General features: G+C 42.0%; 2 protein-coding genes across 2 annotated transcripts; both read right to left on the bottom strand.

The window, feature by feature from the left end:
- Window positions 1–1,328: 1,328 nt before the first annotated feature.
- pnpla3 (patatin-like phospholipase domain containing 3) lies at window positions 1,329–17,309 on the bottom strand. The gene is made up of 9 exons (XM_069671086.1): window positions 17,035–17,309; window positions 15,235–15,467; window positions 13,449–13,514; window positions 8,079–8,288; window positions 5,345–5,405; window positions 5,063–5,239; window positions 4,819–4,951; window positions 3,620–3,727; window positions 1,329–3,321 (listed from the first exon to the last, which is right to left on the bottom strand). The coding sequence occupies exons 1-9, from the start codon at window positions 17,219–17,221 to the stop codon at window positions 3,078–3,080; spliced, it is 1,419 nt and encodes a 472-aa protein (XP_069527187.1). The 5' UTR covers window positions 17,222–17,309; the 3' UTR covers window positions 1,329–3,077.
- A 2,579-nt stretch (window positions 17,310–19,888) lies between these two features.
- On the bottom strand, window positions 19,889–22,195 carry LOC138599368 (tripartite motif-containing protein 16-like). Its single transcript, XM_069671009.1, has one exon. It carries the CDS (start codon window positions 22,185–22,187, stop codon window positions 20,499–20,501), a length of 1,689 nt encoding a protein of 562 aa, XP_069527110.1. The 5' UTR covers window positions 22,188–22,195; the 3' UTR covers window positions 19,889–20,498.
- Between the last annotated feature and the right edge of the window lie 3,125 nt (window positions 22,196–25,320).

Genomic DNA, 25,320 nt, shown 5'->3' with positions numbered 1-25,320 from the left:
GCGCCACATCAGCCAACGTCTCTTAAACGCACCCTGCATTCACGTGCTCATCGGATGCTCGGAATTCCCAAGTTGAGAAGTGGTTCGTTCGTCTCCGGCGTGTTTAAAATCTTTAACTCGTAATGTGGAAACAACATGGACGCTATAAAAAGAAGATATGTTATAATTTACTGCTCAGAACTAAAATAGGCCACTCTACGTGGAATGCAACTAGCTTTTACAACCGAATTCCTTATTGGATATGCGTGAATTAATAAAACGTTTTCAGTTTCGTCCGCCACCTTTCTGTGTAATATCACATCAAGTCTATTAACTCGTCACATCGGATACAAATGTTTTCTCAACAAACCATAAGAATGTCAACTATAAACATCTTGGTGTAACTTCTTTCTCAATTTAAATCGGGGGAGGGAGGCGGCAATGCGCCAAAAGAAATTCAAGAGCTACAAATAGAAAAGGAGCAGACGGTGGAGTTTTGTCTCAAAGCGTCTGAGCTGGAGAGTAGACTTTCCCAGGAGATGGACGAGAAAGAGACCTTGGGGCAGAGCAATGAATTCCTCACACATGAAATTGAGGAGCATAAGAAGATGCTTTTCAAAGCTGTTGAGATGGGGGAAGATGAAGAACAGGGGCTGATCATGACGATATGGGAATAACTTACTCCAGGTTGAAGGAGTTTAGGGTTATTTATGGGGAACATATAATGATCCCCCCCGCCCCCCCCCCCGAAATAATACTGTAATATTGTCTGAAGACATTTTGTTTTGGATTATTGGTTTTGTTCCGTGTTCAGTCTTTAAATTGTTGAGTGATTTCTCGTTGTTGCCTTTGATTGGATTTGCAAGGCGCGTGGGTTTCCTGCCACAGAACAAAGACATCAAAAACATAATAAATATCGCACAGACACAAATGTAGACAAAAGTAAAAGTTTCATATTTACTTCCAAGAATGATGGAGATTTGGACTTGTAATTTTCAAATACATTTACTCCCATTAAAATGGCATCCAGTACATTGTTTAAAAATAGAAATGATACAAGAATTAAATATCTATTTTTATTATATTAAAATATCTCAATTTATGCCTGAAAACACCTGTTATTTGTGCTTTTATTATCCCTGTATCATGTTCTTTGTTGTTCTTATCCCAGAAATATAAACAGAGTCACAATTTTGACTTTAAACTAAAATAAATGTTTTCCATGTGTCCCTAATACATTTTCTTCATGTTCTTCCTTTCAGTTTGTGCAGTTGTGTTATGGTTTGCCGTCCCGGTGGTTGTTTACAGCCCAGTCAGACAAACAAAACAACCATTTTTTAAGAGTTTAATCTTTAACATAATGTCACATTGCATTAACATAACTTTACATTCAAGTGATAAGTGACATAAAACAGATGTACAAGTAGAGGGTCGAACTGTTTACACTGATAACACTGATGCTATAATAACACTGATTGAACTCTCATTATCTGCACAGTCAGCATTAGTCAGTTTCATTTTGGCAAATTAAATCATAACAAGTCTACAGAGGCTTTTCAGTTATGTCAAAAATCACCATGAACCACCTGACACCATCAGGTGGTCTGTTGCTGGCTTTATGCAAAGAAAACGTTTCAAGTGTATTATCATCTTAGTTTAAAGGACACTTACATTTATCACAATTTGGGTTATATTTTGTAGCCTTGGCCGTCATTGCAAACAATATCAAATTAATCAGCAGAGTTGAGCTCAATTTGAAGCAGAAGTGACTTAAAGAATACTGTCAAAAACAAAAAACAAAAGTGTGTTAGAAAAAAAAAGACTTCCTATGTAAAACAGCGCACACATTAGCCATTTTTAGCTTGATTGAAGTTCCCATGAAGTACTGTTTGAAGTGCTATTTGATTGCATATTAACATGTTCCCTGTAAAAATGAAATGCTCACTAAATTCCACACCCATTTTTTTTTACTTTTAACAGTCTTTCAGTTTTTCGTTTACAAATGGCACATATTGCGGTTCCTACAATAACACTATTGGCAGAAAACTAGCTTCTCATGTCTAACCAACAAACCTCAATTAGTCAACTAAGAGGACACCTCTTGGCAGCAGAACTTGTTAGCTGTAATGTAAGCTAGCTTAATTAAGCTAACGTTAGCTTCACAAGTTTTTTTTTATTTCAGACTTGTTTTAAAAGAAGAATCCCGTAAAAGTGTCCGATATATTTCCTGGAGGGCTACCTGTATGATATGTCCAAGCTAAACAACTTTGGCTTAAGCTAAGCTACATTTCCCTGGCAAAAACAAGCATTCTTACGGTTGATGATCTATTGATGAACAATGATCAGACTTGAAAATCAACATCGGCGTTCTTACATTGATCAGACTGTTTTTTGTTCTAACATTAAACTGATGTTTAATTTATGCTAGTTCACTTTTAATGCTACAAAAATGGCTTAAAGGGGTAATATGTTTGGCAAACATACTGCTATCAAATTAAATTTACTGGACAGAGCTTTCGATGAGTTCATCTGGTTTTGAAAGCAATGTTTTTTACTGTAGCTAGTAAGCTACTTAGCTAGACATGCTAACAATTGCAGCTTACGCTAGAGCAGCGAGCTTTGATTTTAGAAAGGCTAAGAAGAGGATGCCAACCTATATCCAAGGTGGCAATATGGGCAAGACATTTGTGACACATGAAAACATATATTTTTATTTCATGGGAACTTAAAGTATGTTAAGAATAGGGGCAGATTAACCTCCAATATGGCTGCTATAAGTTGCTTTAAGTCACCATAACGCTGTACTATAGCCCCAGAGGGAACCGACATGACCAGAAAGATAAAGAGTCACATGTTGAGAGAAAAACTACTTTGATTCAATTACCTGGAATGGAATGATGCGTATACATTTTAAACAAACAGGTAGGTAGGTTTGTAGTTGGACTGTAAAAAGACATTAAAAACAGGTCATAAAAAACATCTATGATCCTGAGTAAGTGGTCACGCTGCCCTCCAGAGCACTCATTAAAATATTTTACACTTGGTGCTGTCTGGAGTGTTCAGAGTCGTTATCGTTAAAGTGCTGGTCCTAGATTGTTTCACTGCTGTGCATTGTTGTGAGGTTCGTCCTGCAGGCCCACAAAGAAGCACACCTGTGTAGGGGAGGAGGGGGCGATGTTAGGAGGATGGGGGGAGGAAGAAGAAGAGGTAGATTTGGGGATCTCCCAGTAGCTGCCGTGCAGATCCAGGGAGGAGAGAGCTGGAGGGTTGTCTCGCTGCATGTGTTTGTCGCCCTCTGTGGGCAGAGGCGGCTCGCTCAAGCATTTCCTCAGGCCTGGCTCACTGTGAAGTCAAAAACAAGAATACTTAAGAGATCAAATATAAAAGAAGGAAGAAAGATGTGTTTGAAGTCATGGCTGATGAGAAAGAATGGATGATATATTTTGCAGTGTGAGCTTGATGTGAGCTTGATGTGGTGATTTGTAAACCTACATGTTTGATTTGTTCTGTTCCAGATCTATACTTATCTAAGTTAAATGAACCTTAAAAATGAGGAGAATGACTCTGATTTCAAAGACTGGCAGACACTCCTTTGACGGGCATACAGAGTGAACGCTGTGTGGGAACAATTATCTGTTACCGAATAGAGTTCACTGGTGCTCCTTTCCAGGCCTGTCGGTACACGTCTCCGGCCACCCCAAACAGCCAGCTCACATCAGCTGGAACCTCTGGGATCCACTCCACAAACCTGAGGGAGAGCAGAAGTTATATCATACATGAAAACGTATGAATAATAATTATTATAATTATGAATTATGAATTTCTGATCTGTGGAGGTTTCATATTTGTCAGACTTTTCTCGATTTCAAAATCAACGATCCGCACTGTCATGGCATTGTAAAGTCTGAGCGGGTTTGGGTCTGGTGTCCACATCTTAATAATAAATCTGTGGTAGGCATGCTATGTTATTAGCTTATACTAGCACTAGCAGGGTTAGCAAGGTGAATCCATAAGTCATGGTAACTGTGATATCAATTGGGATGCTAATTTAGGCTAGCCAGTCTAGACCTGCTCTATTTGTAAAGAGTCCTGTGATAACTTTTGTTATGATTTGGTGCTATATAAATAAAAAATGATTGATTGTAAATGTACTTCTCAGAGAAATCTGAAGCTTCTTGGTCCTGTTTTAAGAACAATCAAACAGTGAAGACGGCAGTTTTCAGGTCACACTGGGAGCAACTCGCCAATCAGAAGTTAGCCCTGCCCTAAAGCATTCCTGCTTAATCGCCTATTTTACTCTAATTAGGGAGATTATTTTACAAAATAATCATCATGCTGTATGGCAGAAGACTTGAAACTCCAGATTGAGACCACAAACTCATTAGGAAAATGTTTAATGAGGGAGTAAATCAACTTATCCTCTCATAGACTTCTATACAATCAAACTTCTCTTTGCAACTAGATGAGTCGCCCCCTGCTGGTCTTAGAGGGTATGCAGGTTTAAGGCACTTAAAGTGGACATATTTTAGCTGATAGTATTTGTGTGCGATCCCACGTGGGGAGGGGCCACACTGCACTGCCACTCCAAAAGTTGTAGAAAACATGGCTGCTCTAGGATCGGTTATTCGGCCTTACATGTACGAGCCAGAATCGCCAGGAGGCGTCGGAACGGTAAGTTGAACCTGCAGCTGTTCTGACCCATTCCAGAGGCTACCTTTTTAAAAATGTCATCCTGGGAAAACACGGAATTATACAGTTTTCACTTTTTCACTGTGAACACTAAACTCAGTCCCAGAGTCTGCGTCCACTTCTTACACACAGTCTGTGATCTAAACTCACCTCTGGGCCACTGAGTAGGCCGACTGCACTGGAAGTGTGTACGGCATGAGCATGTAGGAGGCCACTCTCATTGGCAGCATCGTGGACACCTTGGTGTACAGGCCTGATTTATCCTGGCAGGCCTCACAGAACACTGACGGACCCACAGAGAGCAGAACAAGTCAACCACACCTCACGTTCACCTGTATGAACAGCAGAAATGTGGCTCCACCGAAATCCAACGGAGTTTCAGATGACATCATACCTTTCTTGATGGGCGTGGGCAGAGTGATCTGCTCATCCAGCCACCAGTGCTGCTTCCTCAGCAGGCGGAGCCTCCGGAGCACCCACTCTTTGGTGGTCTCTGTTGGCTTGCAGCAGCAGTTGGGTTGGCTCTCTTGTAGGGTGGGGCCCGAGGTCGGCCGCTCCAGCATCAGCATGTCTGACGCCATAAAAAACAGGACAGGTCAAAGGTCAAGCTGGAGGCTGATATGGATGCATCATAACTAGATAAGTGTATTTGTGAGTACAGTGGTAGAAAACTCACTGTTCTCTTCAAGGAAGCGAAGAGCGTCTTTATAACCGTTCTGACAAATCTCAGCCAGGACCTGTGGAGACAGACACAGCACATCTTATTAACAGGGGAAAAATTACACACCACCAACTGGAATCGTTGTTTTAACGCCCTTTTTTCTTTGTCAGATTGATTTTAGGACTTTTTGTATATTTGGGATTTCTCTCCCTTATGATGTATTTTTTACTTTACGTATTTATTGATATAAAGTCTCAGATTATCGCCCCAATCAGCGAAAACACATTTGTTTTACTGTTAAACTGTTTTTCATGTTCCAACCGTGTGTTGGTGAGTGTGTGTGCAGACCATGTGAGACCCTTCCCTCTGCATCTATTCTGTTGTTTTGCTTTGTACGGGACGTTTTCAGGAGGGGCGCTGTCGTGGTTCCCTGAGCCAATCACAGCGTACAGGTGAGTGTGGGAGTGGTTCAAATTAGCAGCTGGGCCCCATTCAGACCGGCGAGCATGGCGAAAGAGCGACGCAGAGTTGGCCTTCTTTCTCTTGGACAGGTAGGTGCTTCAAACCGGGTAGGACAAGCTAACCGGCAGTTAGCATGCTAGCGCAAAGCTAATCGTGATGCTGTCGGTGTGGCAGGGTGGGCGTGTTCTCGCACGAGAGCGTGAGAGTGAGCTTCTGTGACGAAGAGGCCAGGAGGAGGAGGGGCCCAGTTTGAATGTGTTTTTACATATGTGTAATTATAGCTTTAAGAAAACAAAAAGATGCTTTTCAGAGCTCAAATAATGCAAAGAAAACAAGTTCATGTTCATATTTAAACAACAGAATACTAATGTTTTAACTCAGGAAGAGCTCACAGATCAATATCTGGTTTTTAATCACAGCTCTCATGCATCTCTGCACGCTCTCCTCCAGTCTGTCACAGAGCTGTTGGGTGACGTTAGGACGCTCTCGGAGCAGCTCGGCTTTGTTCGATGGCTTGTGACCGTCCATCTTCCTCTTGATCACATTCAGGTTTTCAGTGGGGGTCAGGTCTGGATTGGGCCCAGCATGACATGTAGAGAGAGACGCTGATTTCAGGAACATTTGGAGTGGGCTCTTTATTTTTCCTGGGGCTGTGTATTTTGATATGTGGAAGTCCGATGATGAAGGTGTACATGCAATATACTATATAATATTACCTGTAATATTTGTGAGACAGCACGGAGGACAGGGGTGGGAGGCAAAGTAGGAAAGGGAAAACTTGCACTGCTTAAGGGGAAGAGAAACATCTGTGTACTTTGTTTGTTTTTTGTGCTCATGCCGCTTTGCATTGATAGTGTGTAAAATGTATTAAAAATGAAATAAAGAAATGAAATAGCTTCCCTAAAGTAGAATAATTAATTTTCTTAACTTTTCAACTTCCTTTTTTACTTAAAACTAAAAGTGTTACACATGACACAGATAAACGTAGCATACAGTGAACATACAACTGTTCAAATAAACTACAGTGAGACTACAACAGCCGGTCTTTAAGAGCTGCTATGAGGTTTACAAACCACTAGATGTCACTGTTGGCTTTTTAAGCCCGGAAGCTTCAAATGTTTTAGTGTCACATTAATAAAGAAAACCCAAAAGCTTCATGAAGCTTCACCTGCCCATCGTTTGATTCTTATTCCCAAAAGTATTAAACCACACAACGCAAAGATACCACTTAGATACTCTGGCATGTTGCTGTTTTAACCTACGACTATGTTTTATTATATTTAGAATGTATTCTTAAACATTGACGAAGGTGTACGAAGGAGGTGCACCTGCCCATCCTGTCACTGTCATTATGAAAGTCAGTTTGTTATGTTGCATAAGAGAAACTTGTTTAATAAAATAAAGCTCTGACATCAGTACAAGCTCACAGCCAGTCAACCAGAGAGTGTGTGAAAAACACACAAAGCTCTGTTTTATTGACATTTGGACTCTTGTAACTGCCTCAGGCGACCGTGGTTAGACTTGTTTTTCATGCGGCCTGGTACTGAGAGGTAATTCCTCCCTCCAGGAATGCTGTAAGAACAAACCTGCCCTCTTCACAAACACACACACACACACACACACGCTTGTGCACCAAGTTACATAATCATGGCATCTAGACGGGCACACACACACACGTGAGGTGAGCAGGGGTGAGGAGAAGACGACATGCGTAAACACAGCTCTTCTACCCCGACACGGTCAAAGCTCACCTCATCTCAGAGGTTACCTAACAATCGTAAGAGCGACAGGGAGGAGCATGGGATAAAAGAGGGCGAAAAATGAGGCAGAACGTAGATAAAATATGACTTCCTGTTAGCTAAAAAAAGGAGGAGGATTAAAAGGGAGAGCAAAAACAAACAGAGACGTCTCTCCTCATCGGACCTCACCGTGACGGTCGTTCGTTTATTGGATGATTGTAGATTAAAGTTAATGATACCTATCTATTATCGCGGGCGAAACAACAGGCTCCTGTTGCTGCTGTTACACAGTCAATAATTAAATAATTACTGAGTATTAAATGTGAAACTAAAAGCAGCTGAGAAGACGATCGTAAAGTCTGTCGGGAGTCAGGACAGTTTCTAACAGCTTTACTTCAAATGTGACAACGTTACAAAACACATAGTTTTAGGAGGAATTATTATAACAGTTAATATCTTTTGATGTTCTGTTACGGTGTCCAAGACAAAGTTTATTAGCAGATTGATAAGACAATCTATAAAAGCAGCCTCTGACACTGAAGCGTTACCTTTGGTTCAGGTGGAAACAGGGCCCTGCTGAGGCGGTACATGTTGCCCAGGTTCATCTGGATGCTGGTGTTGGTGAAGCGCAGCTCGTGGAAGCTGGTGGAGTTGTCCCGGGGGCAGATGTCGCTCTCTCCGGAGAAGGGAGAGATGGTGATGGTGTTCTTCAGCTCCGACTGCGGCAGGTTGTCGCTGATCCCGCCGTCCACGTAACGCTGAAGACACACAGAGACAGAGATTAAGTGTATACCTTCTTTCATTCAAAGAGGAAGTAGTTTAAACCGTGTGGACAGATTACAGAACAGACCTTGCAGAGTGTTTTATGTGTTTGTTTCAGTTCACTGTCAAGCCAAACTCCTGTACCAGCCTACATCAGTCTCATGTTTTAACCTGTAAGAAGACGGTTTATCAGCGTTTTCCAAAAGTACAGACTTCTTTTGTCGTGTTTAATATCACATCACTGTTGTTTTGAACTATATAATTTAACCGGATGAGGATTCTTTGTCAGCAAGTGAGCTAAAACTAGCAGCAGCTCAGTTTGAGGCCCATCCATCCATCCATTATCTTCCGCTTGTCAGGGGTCGGGTCGCGGTGGCAGCAGGCTAAGCACGTTGACCCAGACGTCCCTCTCCCTAGCCACGTTTTCCAGCTCCTCCTGGGGGATCCCGAGGCCTTCCCAGGCCAGATGGGATATATAATCCCAGCAAGCTCTGGGTTTGCCCCGGGCTCTCCTCCCAGTTGGACGTGCCCGGAGGAGGCGCCCAGGAGGATCCTAATCAGACGCCTGAACCACTTCAACTGGCTCCTTTCGATGTGAAGGAGTAGCAGCTTTACTCCGAGCTCCTTTTCCTATCTCTAATACCCCATTCCCACCAAAATTAGCGCATTGACGCAGGTTTTTCAGACCCGCTAAGAAAGGGCGAGTGTCTCTTTTCCCATTGCCAGTGGAGTATTCTCCTTTGGGTCTCTTTTCTGCTGCGTCACCGTCTGACGTCACAAACGCGCCGGAAACAGGGTTAGTAAAAATAGTAGGCACAAAGAACTTTAATTATACTCTTTGGTAAGCAGCATGGAGGAACTCCTTCACTTGTGGCAGAGACTCACTCCCCATCAGGAGGGAGCAATCCTTCACTTTCTGGCAGAGAACCATGGCCTCAGACTTGGAGGTGCTGAATCTCATCCCAGCCTCTTGCAGCCCTCCTACCAACCACTCTGAGGGGACAATAACCTAACAACAAGTTGAGTCAGCACCACGAAACAAGCTAGCGGCAGCTCAGCTCACAGCTCCTCCTGACAGCCCGAGTCTGTCGAAGAGCATGATGGAAACTCTGATTTTTAGTGTGAACTGTTTTATTCTGTGTTTTTACCGGCTTTAACACTCTGGTCTGTTTGTTTTTGAGAGGAGGAAACCTCTGCGGATAATTCGGCTGCTGGGAAACACCTTGTGAGCGATGAATGGTTCCATGTTTTGAATTACATAACGACAAAGGGGACTCTTTCAAAATAAAAAAACCCAAAGCAAGAACCGCATTACAACACTTTATTTTTGTTTGTCTCTATTTCAGGAGACTTTACTCTTCATTGTTTGTGTAATAAAATGCTCCGCTTTCATTGCAGATTCCACCCTGGCACATCGGGAAATGAAAGGAGAGCTTTCTCATTTAAAAAGGGCTTAACATGCCGTGGAGAGGGAATTAACCTTATTCTGAATGCTGGTTGTAAAATCCCGTTGGGCTTGGCAGAGACTCTGCCAGCTGTGAAACATGCCGCCTCAGTCTGACAGTAAGTGGGTCAGTGAGGGAATAGAGGTCAGGATCAGTCAGTGAGTAAACAGGGTGTATAAATGTTTGTACTTTGACACTGAAATAAACTTCTTACTGTAATATTGGATTTTTTAAATGAGCATTGGGCCCTTTTTAACCAGTCAATCCAAACAAACCAGTTGTAATGTAGTATACAGTTAGCCTTCGTCTCCTCTACTCTGCTACTCAGGAACGGAACGCTGCAGGAGCCCCATTGTCAACAGAGCTGTCAATCATGAGGCCACACCCCCTTTTTATAGCATCAGATAACTAATTAAAAGTAAACTTGTCAGAAAAATGAACACTTGGACATAAATCAGCATGATAAGAACTAACTATAACGACAGAAACCATGTTTGAGAAAAATGTATTTGACGTGTATTTTGATTTTATAGTTTGACTCATGTCCCATCTGTTAACATGGAGGAGGCGGGCTTTATGAGCTATACTGCAGCCAGTCAGCAGGGGGCGATAGAGAGGGTTTGGCTTCACTTTTGTACCTCTTTCCTGCCTAAATTGGCGCATTCACGCAGCTTTTTCAGACCCGGGAAGACTCGCTTATAGATGCCGATTGTCTGTTTTCCCATTGACAGTGAAGTATCCTCCTGTCGGTCTCTTTTCTGCTGCGTCACCGTCTGACGTCACAAACGCGCCGGAGACAGGGTTAGCAAACAGTGAAGATGTTACGGTGGTTAGGTCTTTATTGTGTCTATTACTCATTCAGTCTGTTTATCAAACTCGGCGCCGACAAATTTGGAACGAAGCGCTGCTCGGACGGAGACGGGCCAAATTTGTAGCTGAGATGACGAGGAGTTGTGTCAGTGCGAGTCACAGCATCGCGGCGAACAGGTGTCGGATATTAGCGCGTCCACCCAGGTTTTGTGTTCCCATCAATGCCGATCGGAGCCGAAGCGATAATTACCCGGGTCTTCTGCAGAGTCATTGACCCGGGTCTGAATGCTGATTGTAGCCTTTCCCACTAAGCAAAAAAGCCGGGTGTTTTTTTGACCAGGGGCTTTAGGGAGCTGTCATGTCGTCTATCTTCTTATGCAGTCTATGGTGAGCATCTAGCATGGCTGTAGACTCTTTGGTTCAGCCGTGAAGAGTCCAACTTCAAACATACATCCATTGCCTTCTTAGAAATAATAGATAAACTACTGGGACCCGCAAAATAAAGTGTTAATAAACTTTGGTCTAACAAAAACCTACATTTTTATGTATTTTGGCACACGCACCGACAGCTGAGCCGTTCAACAGCCTCTCATGCCTCATATTATTGCACACTCATGCAGAAGGTCAGTGAGTCACAGTGAACTGAGCAGCAGCAGAGAGAACACAATGTACAGAATCTATAGATAACGCCTGCAGACAGCAGATACATATACATATATACATATAGACAGCTCTGTGACAGTTTAACTGAATCGACCAGCAGATTACTGGACTCACTGTGTTTCCTGAACTGTTAAACTTTGGCACCAGGGCGGAGACAACAGGCTCTATTCAGGGTGAAATGGACCAACATGTCCACAAAGACGGTGTTTGTCAGAGATGTCCTGTTTTTAGAAGGTTATGTTCTATGAGACTGGAGCTGAACTGTTTGGAAACTGGTCCAAACTAAGAACTTTTCATTTATTAATTTAATCTAAACTGTAAAGTACTTCATTTTGGTTGTAATTCTGTGCTTCTGTATTATTTCATGTCATCATGACTACTTTTATCTGTCTTCTTTATGAACCACTTATCATGTACTCACTAAACCAGAGTTCAGCTGCCTTCAGTGGATTGACGTCAAACTCAAAGCTCAACTTTCAGCACTTTCACTTTGTCTTAAACTTTGTCATGCAGTGATTTATCATCTGTTTTCAGTGCTCACACTACAACGGATATTTCAAACACTTTCAATATTTAAAGGCGAAATCTGGTATTTTTAAACATGGGAAAACCTAGGTCCAAAAAGTTTTGTAATTGCTCCAGCCTGCAGCTTGGAAACAGGCTTTTCAAAGCTGCGTTATAATCTTTCCATAGTTAATAAAAGTGAGGTTTTTTTTCCACTGACAGGCTCAGATTGTTATTCTAACTGTCTGACATTACCGAAAGGGGATCCCTAAAAATACAGAACTTTTTGTTAAAGAAGAAGATCTTTTCTTCTAACCAAAAACAGCCGTTTCATTTCTCTCTTCAAACCCACCAAACTCCATTGACAAAAACAGTGATTTAACGCACAGAACATGGGAGTTGCTGGTGTACCGCTGCCTTGTTTTGTTTAAAAGGGCTAGCTTGTATCTAACATACAGCAGTAGTAGCGCGCACAACTCCAAACTTTGTTTCAATAGCGTTTTGGCTGCACGGTAAAAAATCAAATCAAAACAGGCTCTATGCCGTCTTCAGCATCACTCAGTTTAATACGTTACCCACATTAAACTGAGTCATCCAGGATTCTGTGAGTGCCGGAGCTTTTGTTTTTCTTGTATCTGGCATAACACACCTACACAAACTGATCAAGGCAACTGTAGACCATCAGCTCCTGTTTTCTGCAAGGTTAAATTACTGTTTTTGTCAGTGGAGTCTGGGGATTTCAAAGAAAGAGATATAAGTGCTGTTTGTGGTTAAACAAAAAGGTCTGTCTCTGTAGGGATCCTTTCTGTAATGTTGTCAGACACTTAGAGCAACAATCGGAGCCTGTCAGTGGAAACAACAAGAACTTTTTTAACAGATTTAAATATCTAAGAATCGGACAAAGGTTTCCCATAAAAATTGGTGGTTGCATCGTGAAATTAAATCATATGCTTATTCCTTTAATGATCATTACATAATATGTGATGTCATCTGGTTGACACATTTTTGATGTCTGCATTGCAATGCTCTTGACCTTTGTATTTTGTTATCAGTATAAAATGTAATTTGATTTCCAATCTTACTGCCTTAGTTTTGACTGTGAACGACATGGCAACAGAGGACGCAGGTCTGATTAGAACTGCCTGCTCACTGTTGCACACAAACAGTGTAACCACCTGAGATCACAGCCAAAGTCCAAACACAGCTGATAAGTCAACGTGAAGCAAGCATTAGTATCAGCAACAAGGATTTTTAGCCAAAATGACAACAACAGCAATTTTCCAAACATGGAAACAACCGATACGATGATCTCATAGCAGTGTTGCACTTCGACCTGCATTTTACCTGTGGCAATTTTTTTATCCACGTCCTATTTCAAGGGTTCACTTTCAAATAATAGATATGTTTTGGGAACACAGCTGGACCCAAATGCAGCCACATGATTTTCAAATTACTTACATAATCTGCTTTTTATACAACACTTCCACATTTAGACACGCGAGGATTTCCTCTTCAACGGTGCTTGTTGCAACAATTTTCTGAATGTTCCTTCTCCTTTTTAAACTTTCATTTCCCTCACATGGCTACAAGCTTCACTATGAAGTGATCCTGACATGTAAAGAAGCAAAAAGTGTGACTTTTCCAGAAGACTATGTACAGATAAATAATTGTGCCCTCCAAAGCCAAAAGCAAAACTAAAGCTGGATGAGTTACAAGTCAAAAACAATCACCTACCACTCCTCTGAAGGACGGAGGAATCAGGCCGCAGTAGATTGGGATGAAGCAGCTGCAGATCAGCGCCTATGGACAGAACAAATGGTTAATCCAGAGACATTTTACTGCAGGATTCCTGATTCCTTGCATCAATTTAACATAGTCACACAGCGGCCATTTTACTACGACATCATGCTCATGGTGGGAAGCTCAGGTGCTGTTATCATTTTGAACTGCTGTGTTCAAGGCAGCAATTTGTATAAATCTATAAGGATATCAGGCCAGACTCACCGTAAAAACCCTGTTTATAACCCATTAGCTCGTTAGACATCAGCTAACATTAGCATTCAACCACTTCTTTGCTAAAGAAAGCGTTTGTTAGTTTTAAACGATACCATAGGAAAGGCGTTAATTCCTAGCTAACGGTAATGTCAGCAAGCTACTAGCGGGGAAGTGGCTGAATGCTAAACTTCTGTGACAAAGACTTTGCTAGCTAAAAAGCAATTAAATATGAGGCATCATCTTGAAATATGGCAGTATTTTCACTTCATGAACACTTGCTAGCTAATATGACCTGATGATATGATCGGATGGTAATGATAGCTAGGAAAAGGTTGAATGCTAACTATAAGTGCTGTGTTGAAAGCTGTTGTGATTAAGCAGTCAGTAGCTAATAACTTATCAAATATGTTGTTTTACTTTAAAATAAGGCTCAATTTTCACTTCAATAACAGCTAGCTAACATTACCTTTAGCTAGGAACTCATGCTCATCTTTTCTACCATCTAATACACCTGGACTGTATAAATATCTGGGACTATCTAATCTTAATGTTAGCTAGAGTGTGGTTAACTGCTAATGTTAGCTGTTTTGACCAAGCAGTCAGTAGCTAACAAATATGTTGTTTTTCCTTGAAATAAGGCACAATTTTCACTTTAAAACAGCGAGCTAACATTACCTTAAGCTAGGAAATGATTGCCCCTTTTTTTTCACATGAAATCATATTTTTTTGCACAAAAACATTTGCCACCACTGATGTTTCAGATCTTTTCTACTACCATGGAGATATAATGGCTGCCACATAAAAATACTGTAGTGCGCTCATATGACGATACCAAAAGGCAACTGGCTATTGGAAAACATTAAGTTGGTATAAAATCAGTTTTTTCCAATGCTTCCAATGCGGATGCAGCCTGTCCAAAGAGGCAACCGGCCAAGCTGTTGCTAACATTAGCTTAGCTTGCTTTTAGGAGCTCAGCCTGTTTTTAGGTCAGGTTTCTTTCCGGGTTTATCGTTCACAAGGTTTTCAACATGAGCCGATTTATCTGCAGATGTCTCCTCCTCTCCAAAACAAACTGACCCTATGATTAAATCCAGTAAAAACTATAAAAAAAGCAGCTTTCTGCTGAAAACCAGTGTTTCTCCAATGCTCTTTGGCAGACACTAAAAAGAGGTGTCAAAAATATTCTCTCCATACAGCGTTATTATGCACTCCTCGATGAATTTTATGTTTGTTTTCAGTTAAACTGACTGTCAAACTAGATAATGAAAGAAAATTATAAGGCCTTCACTCTGTGTATGTATTTGTAGTTATGTTTTACAAAGGATTTAACCAGAGCAAGGCCATATAACAAAGCTAGCAATACTATTACATCCATCCCTGAGAAGGATTTAGCTGTCATTATCTTCAGTAGTATCGATTTGTAAATTTAGATATTGGAGTGTGTATTAGGAATAGAAATTGGTATTGGATCATCTTTACTCGACATCTCTGCTTCTCCAGATTTAAAACATGTTATTAAACTCACCTGTATGAGTTCTTCTTTGGAGCTGAACTCCGACACGAGGACGTTCTCCCCGTCAGACACTCTGGTCAGAGAAACACACAGCCGCTCCGAGGCCAGGCTGTGAGCGTCAGACGGCAGGTCACGATCCAGGCCGGTCTTTATCACCTTGACCAGGTTGAAGGTCGGGTGAAGAGGGCCCAGGTTCCTCTTCCTGGCCTCTTTTGCCACCTCGATGACATCTTCGCAGCATTTAACTGAAAAACAGAAGGAGAAGGAGAAGATTAGTCTCAGGAGGAGCTTTAAAGATCAATCGACTGTAAGCAAAAACACACAACCTGCAGCTGATCAATATTCACTGAAGCTACCAGGAGTCAGTGACCCCCCTGTTAGCCCTCTTCTGAGAACGGAGCCCACGCTGAGGTCACTGCAGCCTCCTGTTGGCTGATACTCATCTGTGCTCACATGTGATGTTTTGATTCCTTATTTATGGGAGAGAAAGTGAAAAGGCCCCTCTGACTCACTGTCCACTGCAACACAGGACATGTTCTCTTATGATCAGCGGTTCCACGCCACTGTTCTTTATTTAGACTGGTGCTGAACGAATATCAATGAGGGCCTTTATCAGTCTGCTGTGTTTGACTGTCTCTTTCTATCAGCTGTGCCGTTAAATTTGAAGCTGACTGATGGCACATGTTAATCTAAGCTTGAGGAAATTATCTACAGCATTTTTATGCTTCTTTGAACTTTAACCGGAATAATTCGTCTAATAAGCAGGCTAAACGATTCATTTATAAATTAGCTCATATCTAAGTGAATACATGTATGTTGTGCATTTAGTGCAGTATGCAAACTACTGTTCTCTTATTACATGTTTCGTAAAGAAAGATTTTATATCAGCGTATATCTGGCTCTAATCGGTTTTAAAACGTACTATTAGTTGGCTTTTATATTTATGGCCGTAAGGTGGAGTATGTTTGAGATACTGGGAAGCTGAGCTGTGGATTAGAAAGACTCTAGCAATATGATACCTATCAGCAGGTTATGATCCAATGTATTGCGATACTGTAAACAAGGCAATATGTTGCTAATTTTCATATCTGAAGTAATTAACAATTAGGCTAACGATAACAAAACACGATATTCCAAGTGTATCAATATTGTTTTAAATACCAAATGTTTCATAAATAAAAATATCTGAATGCACATAAAAGTGGAGGTTTTCAGTGGACATCCAACTGGGAGGAGACCCCGGGATAGACCCAGAGCCCTCTGGGGGGAATTATAGATCCCACCTGGCCTGGGAACGCCTCGGGATCACCCAGGAGGAGCTGGAAAATGTTGCTAGGGAGAGGGATGTCTGGGCTAACATGCTTAGCCTGCTGCCACCGCGACCTGACCTCGGATAAGCCGAAGAAAATGGATGGATGGAGGAAATTTCTTCACTGGATAAAATAACATTGTATCAGAATGTATCAAAACCTACTGTTTGGTATCATACTGCATCATATTAAAGTAACTATATATGCATAATTAGGTAACTTATAAAAACATATTACAAATAATAAAAAAACATAAAAATATGTAATAATAATAATAATAAAAATAAATACAGCAACAAATTACAACTTCAATATAAAATACTACTACTACTACAAATAATAATAATCATAAATACAGCAACAAATTACAACTTCAATATAATAATAATAATAATAATAATAATAATAATAACAATGTATCAGGACTTTTGGTGCCCTCCATATCCATATGTAGCAATATGCTAATAACGGAGCTCCAGGATTTTGAGCCGGTGATTCTTACTTATGGACGCCTCGCTGGCGAGCACAGACGCGGTCAGAGCTCCGGCCGAGGCTCCGTACAGCTTAGTGGCTCCTCTGATGAGGTACGGCGCTTTCTCCAGTAGACAGCTGGCTACTCCGATGTGGTAAATCCCCAAAAACCCGCAACCGGCGAAGGACAGGTTCCAGCCTCCGTTCAGGTCGAACATTGTGGGGCATGCCCCGGCTGGGGGACCCTGACAGCGGATAGAACACAGTGTACACTCCGCTGTGAGGAGGGGGAGTTTCACAGGCTGTTGCTACCCCGGCTCGGTGGAGCGCAGCGAACTGAAAGTCTCAACAGGTCAACAACTGGCTCTATAAAGAGAAGTGCAGGGAGGGGGCTGATGATGCATTCAAGTACAATCAGAAATATCTGTGTCAGCCAAAGAGCGCGTCCATAAAGGAATGTGCAACACTCTTTAAAATTATCCAATCTTTTATATACATTATATTTTATAAACATCTTTTTAACTAACATCTATATGCTAATTTTCCATACCATTTCTAGGTTATTACATAGGACATAGCTGGGGCTGCAATTAACGATTATTTTATTTATAGGTTATAAAAGGGCCAAAGGAATTTGAAAAAGCTAATCACAATTTAAAAAATCAAATTAAAATAACTCCTTTTAATCAACCCATAGTCCAAAACGAAGTCCAAATATTCTACTACACTGTCAGAAATTAAACGAAAAAAGCAGCAAATCCTCCCATTTAAGAGACTAACGCGCGCAAATGTTTCACATATCTGTTTCAAAAATTACATAAAAAGTCAACCAAACATTTATTTAAACGTTATTGTGTTTTTTAAATAACTTTTGATTAATTCTTATAAAAGTTGAGGACAGTAATACGAAACTTAAGCTCATGAAAATATAACTTTCATACATCGAAAAAGTTATTTTCCAATCAAAGTAGAAGCAGCTTCCATGGAGGAAAGGTCTAACTGAGCATGTGCTGCACGACCGCCAATCTAACATGTTTCTGATTGAGTTCCTACAACCGTATCCCATTAACTAAATTTATGAGCCATTCGATTTCCGAGAAACAGTAAATGCAACGTTTGTTAGTCAGAGCATGATTGGATCAAGGCATATCCATCATTTCCCTTTTTTAACTCAAGAGCCAATCAATAGCGAGTTGGTCAGACAACATATACATACACATACAACAAAAACACAAATAAACTAACTATTAAAGGTAACGTATTATTATTATAGATATTATTTGTTGACCCATGGAAATGTTATACAACGCTATACTGAGAACAGATGACATAACATTAAATATCTTCAGTCACTTCTAACCTTTTATGGCAGCGCACACCTTTATTAATATGTTGAGTATAATAAGGTTAGGTTATTTTGAAACATAAGAGTGATTGTGAATTTTAAAGTAACATCATTTCATCTAAAGAAGTATTTGTGATCTTTAGGATTTCAGGTGTCAGACGAGGTGATTAACTTCATGCTGCCTAATCTGCCTTTTTTACACGGCAAAGATTCACTGTGAGTGATACGTTTGAATGTTACAAGAAAGAAAGATAAGATGAAAGAAACACTTCTTACACATGTACAGGACAATAGTAATAAAGAAATCAGAGGCAGCACTTTGTCCACAGGGGGCGCCAAAATCAACACAAACTGAAAGTTCCTCACAGGAGCTGTAAATAAAAAATAAATAAATAAATAAAAACATGTAAACGATGATGACCGAGAAGAGAAAAAAACAACTCCAACTTTTAGATGCGGGCACAACCAGGTTTTACTTTATATTGAGCTCAATGTTTATGTAATTCATTTTATAACGTGAAAATGCTGGCAAGTAATAAACCTGCGGAGGGATACAAAATCAACAAACACTTTCAAAGCCTTTAAGACTGACAGAGTATATATTATATTGATACATGTAGCCTGTACCATCATATAACTCTTCATAAAGTCACTATTACACATCGTTAGACTCAATATATATGTGTGCATATCTCTGTAGCAACATAATAAAATATTATGAGTGTATTATTACAGCAGCCTCATGGTAATAGTTCTTTTCTCTATAACGTCTCTGGGGCATCCTTCCTCACAGTGGTGTACTCAGGAGGGGGGCAGGGGGGGCAATCGCCCCCCTTCATGCCTCCATGTTTGAAAAAATGCCTCAACAGTGCCCTGTAGTAAATAAAAAATGATTAAGTGCCCTTCCAGCAGATAATTGATATATGTTGGAAAATAAGTTAGCCTCTGCACCTACTACGTGTGAGACAGTGCGCCCTTATGCCTTTAGTTGACCCTAGTTGCCCCTGTTGTTGTTTCACATCACAACTTTCTGCGCACTTGAGCCCCGTGGCACACAGCTGGTGCTCTTTTAATTTAGTTTTTGCCCCTGCCCCTCAAACAGCCTGAGTACGCCGCTGCACTGAGGGATTAAAAACTGGAAGTCTGCACTTTTTCACAAGAAACGGGGCAGAGAAGATGGCGCTCTCTGACTCCCCTCTCCGTCACCCCGTCTTTCTCTCACCATCTGGAATTTCAAAACAGCACTGTGGGACTTTGAGCTGCAGAATCCAGAGTCTCTTTTCAGGAGAGACTCTGAACACTGCAAAGATTTGTATTTCAAAATAAGATACCCGGGCTTTCACACTGCAGCAACATATACAAACTGTGCTGGGGTCTAAAGGGTTAAAGCTCGCAGAATAGTTTTAATGTTAAACGTGTAAAGTCACGTGGAGATCACTGATAAGTGACGCCTCTGAAGAGAAGACTCACAGCATCGAGGACAGCTTTCAATCAATGACGACGAGAAGAAAAGACTTTGATCCTGTTTGTTTATTCATGATGTCAAAGTTCAGTCTGTTCACACGTCACATCAGTAAAGTCTGTTCAATGATTCTTGTTCCTGATTTCATCAACAGATTCACTTCATCCACACCATCAGTTTGTTTGACCACAATCTAAACTATTGATTTCATCATGATCATTGAAGGTTTAAAAGACCTCAGAGGACATTTTTCATCCGTTTAAAAAGCAACAAAACTTTTTCATATCAATGTGATTATAGATTTTCTACAAATGTACAAAGTGGTGAAAACAAAATGTGTCCGTTAAAGAAAGGTCTGATGCTTTCTCTCTTCACACTCATGAATTACAACACAAACAACAACATATAAACGCATCAATACAAACGATCAACAAACATTCAGGTGATCATAAATCATCGTGAGCAGTGAAAGCCTCCGCGGCTAAACAGACACAGGAAGGAGCGTCACTTAAAGGAACTCAGTTATTTACAGATCACGTGAGAAGACGTCAAAGTCCCGCCCATAAAGTTTGATTGACAGGTGACCAAGATGTGACAACAATCAGCTCTCAGCAACAAACATGAATAAAAATCAAGCTGAAGGATTAAAACACAGAAGTTAACCCGCTGTCCGTTTAACGACGTCTGTCTATTTCACTTTGCACAACTCAGCAGTGTCTCCAGGAAAATAAAACCAAACTCCAGCACTTTGAAACCCAAGTCCAGCACAGAGAGGCTGAGTGAACGTGGTCTGGACTCTGTGGAGGAGAGTCATGGTTTCAGAGATGCTGTAGAAGGACAGAATACCTGCTCTGTGATCCAGGTACACTCCGACTCTGGAGGACCGAGGACCTGAGACAAGAGTGTTCACTTTGTTGTACCAAAAGTTATAACTGTTGTTGAAAGAACATAACGCCCAAGATTTGTCATTTAGTCCAAATACACTTTCACTCTCTGCTCTGCTGATATTCTTGTATGCGACTGCTACACAAACTCCTCCTCCGCTCCACTCCACCTCCCAGTAACAACGTCCAGTCAGACTCTCTCTACTCAGGACCTGTAACCGTCCAGTGAATCTGTCTGGGTGACTAGAATAAGACTGATGTTTACTCACTGATGTTGCTTTTCTGTCTCCATCAGATAATAACAGCCGTGTGTTTGCTGTGTTTGGATCCAGTGTGATGTCACATGAGTACTGTAAGAACTCAGCTCTGGTCTTGGGCTCTGGTTGTGGCAGTAAAACATCCACTTCAGTCACTGTCTGTGAGATGTTTGTCCATGTCTCCCTCAGAACGTCCTGTAGTTTACCTCTGACCTCTGACACAGCCGCTGTCACAGCCTCAAAGTACCTCAGAGGACGGATCTTGATGCTGGATGAGTCTGTAGATTCACCGAGTGGTGACAGTGAGGGGTAGTCGTGTAGAAACTGGTTGTGATCCTCTGTGAGTGACAGCTCCTCCAGGTCAGCGTCTCTCCTCTTCAGCTCAGTGATCTCCTGCTCCAGCTTCTCCTGAAGCTCTCTGACTCGACTCACTTCAGCTTCCTGCTGGGATCTGACCTGCTGCTTCACATCAGAGCGTCTTTTCTCCATGAGACGGATCAGCGGAGTGAAGATCTTCTCACTGTCCTCCACTGCTTTATCAGCAGAGCGACTGATAGCCTCCACCTCCTGTTGAAGCAGCTTCACATCTTTCTCTCTGTCCTGGACTCTCTGCTGGATGTTTTGTCGACTCACCCCGAGCTCTCTCTGCCTCTCGCTCCTTTCTGCTGCAGCTGTGACTGTGTCGTGGCCTTTATGTTCGTCCATTAAACAGAGATGACAGATCGACTGCTGATCAGTACGACAGAACATCTTCATCACCTCATCGTGACGAGAGCAGACGTTGTCCTGGAGCTTCTTGGAGGGCTCCACCAGCTTGTGTTTCTTTAACGGAGCTACTTCATAATGAGGCTGCAGGTGTTCCTTACAGTAAGAGGCCAGACACTGCAGACAGGACCTGCAGGCTTTCAGTTTTCTCCCAGTGCAGAAATCACAGGCCACATCTTCAGGTCCAGCATAGCAGTGATCAGCAGGAGCAGCTGGGAGTCCAGTCTTCTTCAGCTCCTCCACTAAATCTGCTAACATGGTGCTTTTCAGCAGGACAGGCCTCGGTGTGAAGGTCTGCCTACACTGAGGGCAGCTGTAGACTCCCTTCTCATCCTCTTTATCCCAGTGGGTTTTAATACAGTTCATGCAGTAGCTGTGTCCACAGGGAACAGTCACCGGATCCTTCAGTAGATCCAGACAGACCGAACAAGAGAAGGTTTCCCGGTCCAGCTGAACTCCTTTCTGCGCCATTTCACCTCTCAGTGACAACGACCGTCTGAGTTTCACTTCCTCAGAACTAAAACTAGTTTGAGCTCTGATCCAACAACGTGCTTGTGCAGGGAGTGTCAGCTCTGGTTGGTTACACCCATCTTCAACCTGTAGATCTGAAGGGGAGGGAACAAGGAAGTGTCTGAGTCAGAGTGGAGCTGGCTGTGCGTGAGAGCAGGAAGAAGAGGGAGGGGTTATCAAGCTCTGCTTCATTCCAGGAAGAGGAGCGGTGTGAGAGCCATACTTTGTGTTTGTTTCCCATCGAGTTCATTTCTCCTTTAAAAACACTTATTTCAACCTCAGGAGGGAAACTGTTCTTTGAATCAGAGGGTTTGTGTTTGAAATAAGCTCTTCTGCTGCCCTTAAACACAGTTTGGCTCAATGATGATCATTTTAATACAATAGAAGACAAATAGAGAAATTAATGCTGCAGAAGAAATGACGTCCTCAACCTTTTCTCACCTATAAAGTCCTTTAAGCACATTTGAAGACGAACATTAAATTCAACATGTCATTTGGAGTAAAAGGTTTATTTTAGACGCTTTTAAGCAAATTGATCAAATAAGTTCATTGTTGCAGCTCTGATCTCTACAGGACCTGAATGCACCAGATGATTCGGTTGTGCAGCTCACTTGCAGACTGTACTGACGGATGAATCTGTAAAGTGTAGACGTTTTCTACACGCTCGTTTAGTTCTGTCACGATTGTCCTCCAAGAAGTCTCCTAGAAGTTTTCATCACACCAGTGAAGTTTCAAACGTCCTCTGAGGAGTTTGTAGCTGTCATGAAACAGATTGACATTGATACTCACCCCTCTATGGCCCTGTTCAGACCTTGTGTTGTCCACATCATCATTGGTGTCCTGGATGATCCGATCACGAGTGGTCAGCTCTAAGCACAGCTGTTCACACCTGGTGTCAACGAGCCCCTCAGATGCGTCTTCAGTGGCATCTTTAGATCAGATCTCACTTAACCGCCCTGTATGCAAATGAACACGGAGCCTCATTCACCTTAATAAGACTTCAGAAAACATCATAGGGGGGCGCAGCTGAGCAGCGACATGTGTAGACGTGTTTTTGTGAGCTCTGCTCAGTTTGAACATTTACTTAATATTCCTCCTCTCCTTCTCGTCCTTCCCGGTGCGAACGTCTCTCTAAAGACCCAAGTCCCTCGCATTAGTTGTGTTTTTTTAATTTAAAGCTGCTAAAAATGCCTAAATCTCAAAAGCCGAAGCCAGGGCCGGATGCCTCAGACTTGCTTGATGTGGATGCGGCCGCGGAAGCGGGGTCAGGGTCAGAGCTCGACGCAATCGTGGCTGCCATAAAGCAAACGGAGCAGAGTGTGCTAACCAAGATCGACTCGTCTGTGATGGCGGCTGCAGATAAACTGCACAAGAAAATAGACAACTTGGCGTGTGACTTAAGGTCAGAAATCCTGAATGTGCGCGCAGAGTTTACGAAGGTAATTGAAGAAGTGAAGAAAGAAAACACCACATTCTCAACCCGCATTGATGATCTCGAGGAGGAAGCTAATGGCTACGCTAACCGGGCTATAGCACTTGAAGCTAAAGTTAATACGCTGTCTGCACAAGTCACCCGGTTGGCAGAAAAGACCGAAGATCTGGAGTCCCGGCAGCGGCGTGATAACTGCGGACTAGTTGGAGTTGAAGAGGGATTTGGAAATATACGACCAGAGAGAGCCGTGGCTGAATTGTTGAAGGAAACGCTAGCCCTCGACTATACGCCGACGCTCCATCGGGCGCACAGGAGCCTGCAGCCGAGGCCACAGGAAGGGGATGCTCCGAGGCCAATAATCGTCAAGTTCCACTACTTTCAGGAGAAAGTGGATGTTCTTCGAAAGGCCAAGAGTGCAGGTCCCGTCACCCACAAGGGCAAGCGCTTCTATATCTATCCAGATTACACAGCCGCAGTCAGAAAAAAGAGAGCAGCCTTCACCGAGGTGAGAGGATTACTTCGCCGGTGTGCAGGCGTGAAATACGGTCTCCTGTATCCAGCCACACTGAAGATCACGGCCCCAGCTGGCGAGCAGGTATCTTTCGAAGACCCGATCAAGGCGAAGCACTACATCGAGACCAATCTGCGCCCACGGGAGACGGAGGGAGAGTGACAGTTAATACACGGGGCCATAACAGGTATCATATATGCTGCGTGTGAATGTTGCAGTGGTCTGCACATGCTGACTTATATTTTGACTGGCAAACGTCACCTCGCTGCAGTTGGATGCATTTTATGTTTGGACTATGGACAAAGCTAAGGGACATTTTTCAGTCATCTGAGGAATATGAATGGGGGGAAAAAGAAAAAGAAAAAAAGGAATCTGGACTGAGGATCCATGATGAACAATTATGCATAGTTTACTATAATATGTGAAGGGATTATGTAGACACCACGCGGCGTGGAGAATACCTCATTTAAAAATGTTAATACTCTTCTTTGTTTTCCTTTTTCCCTGCCACGTTAGTGTAAGTGTTTAATGTCAAGTCTCAATTTGACACTATAACCCTAATAGTACTTTTTCTTTAGTTTCTAATGTTTTGTGTTTAATTAATCCCCCTATCACCACTATTATCATGAATCTTATTTGATTTTACTCTTATCTTGTCGGGATATCTTCCAACCGTTAGTGTTAAGAACCTTATCAGCCTGTGACCAAATGAGTGCCAGCACACATGCAGCAATAATAGTATTGAGAGGAAAGCCCTGTTGCATTTTGTTCTGCCTTTGCAGAGTTCATGTAAGAGTTCAAGTTAGCGTAGACGTGTTCTTTGCCTAGGAGAGAGAGGAGAGTTTTCAGGGCAGTCTCAGGTTTAAGGAAGACCAGCCCAGGAGTCCAGGATGGTAAGGGGGTTATCCATGTCTACCTGTCTGTTTTTGTCAGTTCTCTTTTGGGTTCATTTGTGGGTTATGGTTTGACTCAAACATGCACTGAAGTACTCAGATATAGCCAACATGTAGGACCGGTTCATTTTGTTGCACTATGATTCTGGATAATGTAAATCATCAACAAGGAGCAATTTCGTTCATTAGCTGGAACGTCAAAGGGCTGAACAATTTGGTTAAACGGAGCAAAATATTTAGTCATCTGAAATCATTAAA

Source organism: Semicossyphus pulcher, unplaced genomic scaffold (assembly GCF_022749685.1).
Source record: "Semicossyphus pulcher isolate SPU_LCO1_2020_fin unplaced genomic scaffold, fSemPul1.0.p SCAF_20, whole genome shotgun sequence".
Lineage (NCBI taxonomy): Eukaryota > Metazoa > Chordata > Actinopteri > Labriformes > Labridae > Semicossyphus > Semicossyphus pulcher.
This window is presented reverse-complemented; position numbering and strand designations above follow the sequence as displayed.

Coding starts and splice junctions, on each gene's coding strand:
- LOC138599368 (XM_069671009.1), bottom strand. CDS start 22,187: ATGGCGCAGAAAGGAGTTCAGCTGGACCGGGAAACCTTCTCTTGTTCG.
- pnpla3 (XM_069671086.1), bottom strand. CDS start 17,221: ATGTTCGACCTGAACGGAGGCTGGAACCTGTCCTTCGCCGGTTGCGGG. Junction 15,468..17,034: donor CGCCAGCGAGGCGTCCATAA/GTAAGAATCACC, acceptor TCTGTTTTTCAG/TTAAATGCTGCGAAGATGTC. Junction 4,952..5,062: donor GCCCACGCCCATCAAGAAAG/GTATGATGTCAT, acceptor TGGGTCCGTCAG/TGTTCTGTGAGGCCTGCCAG.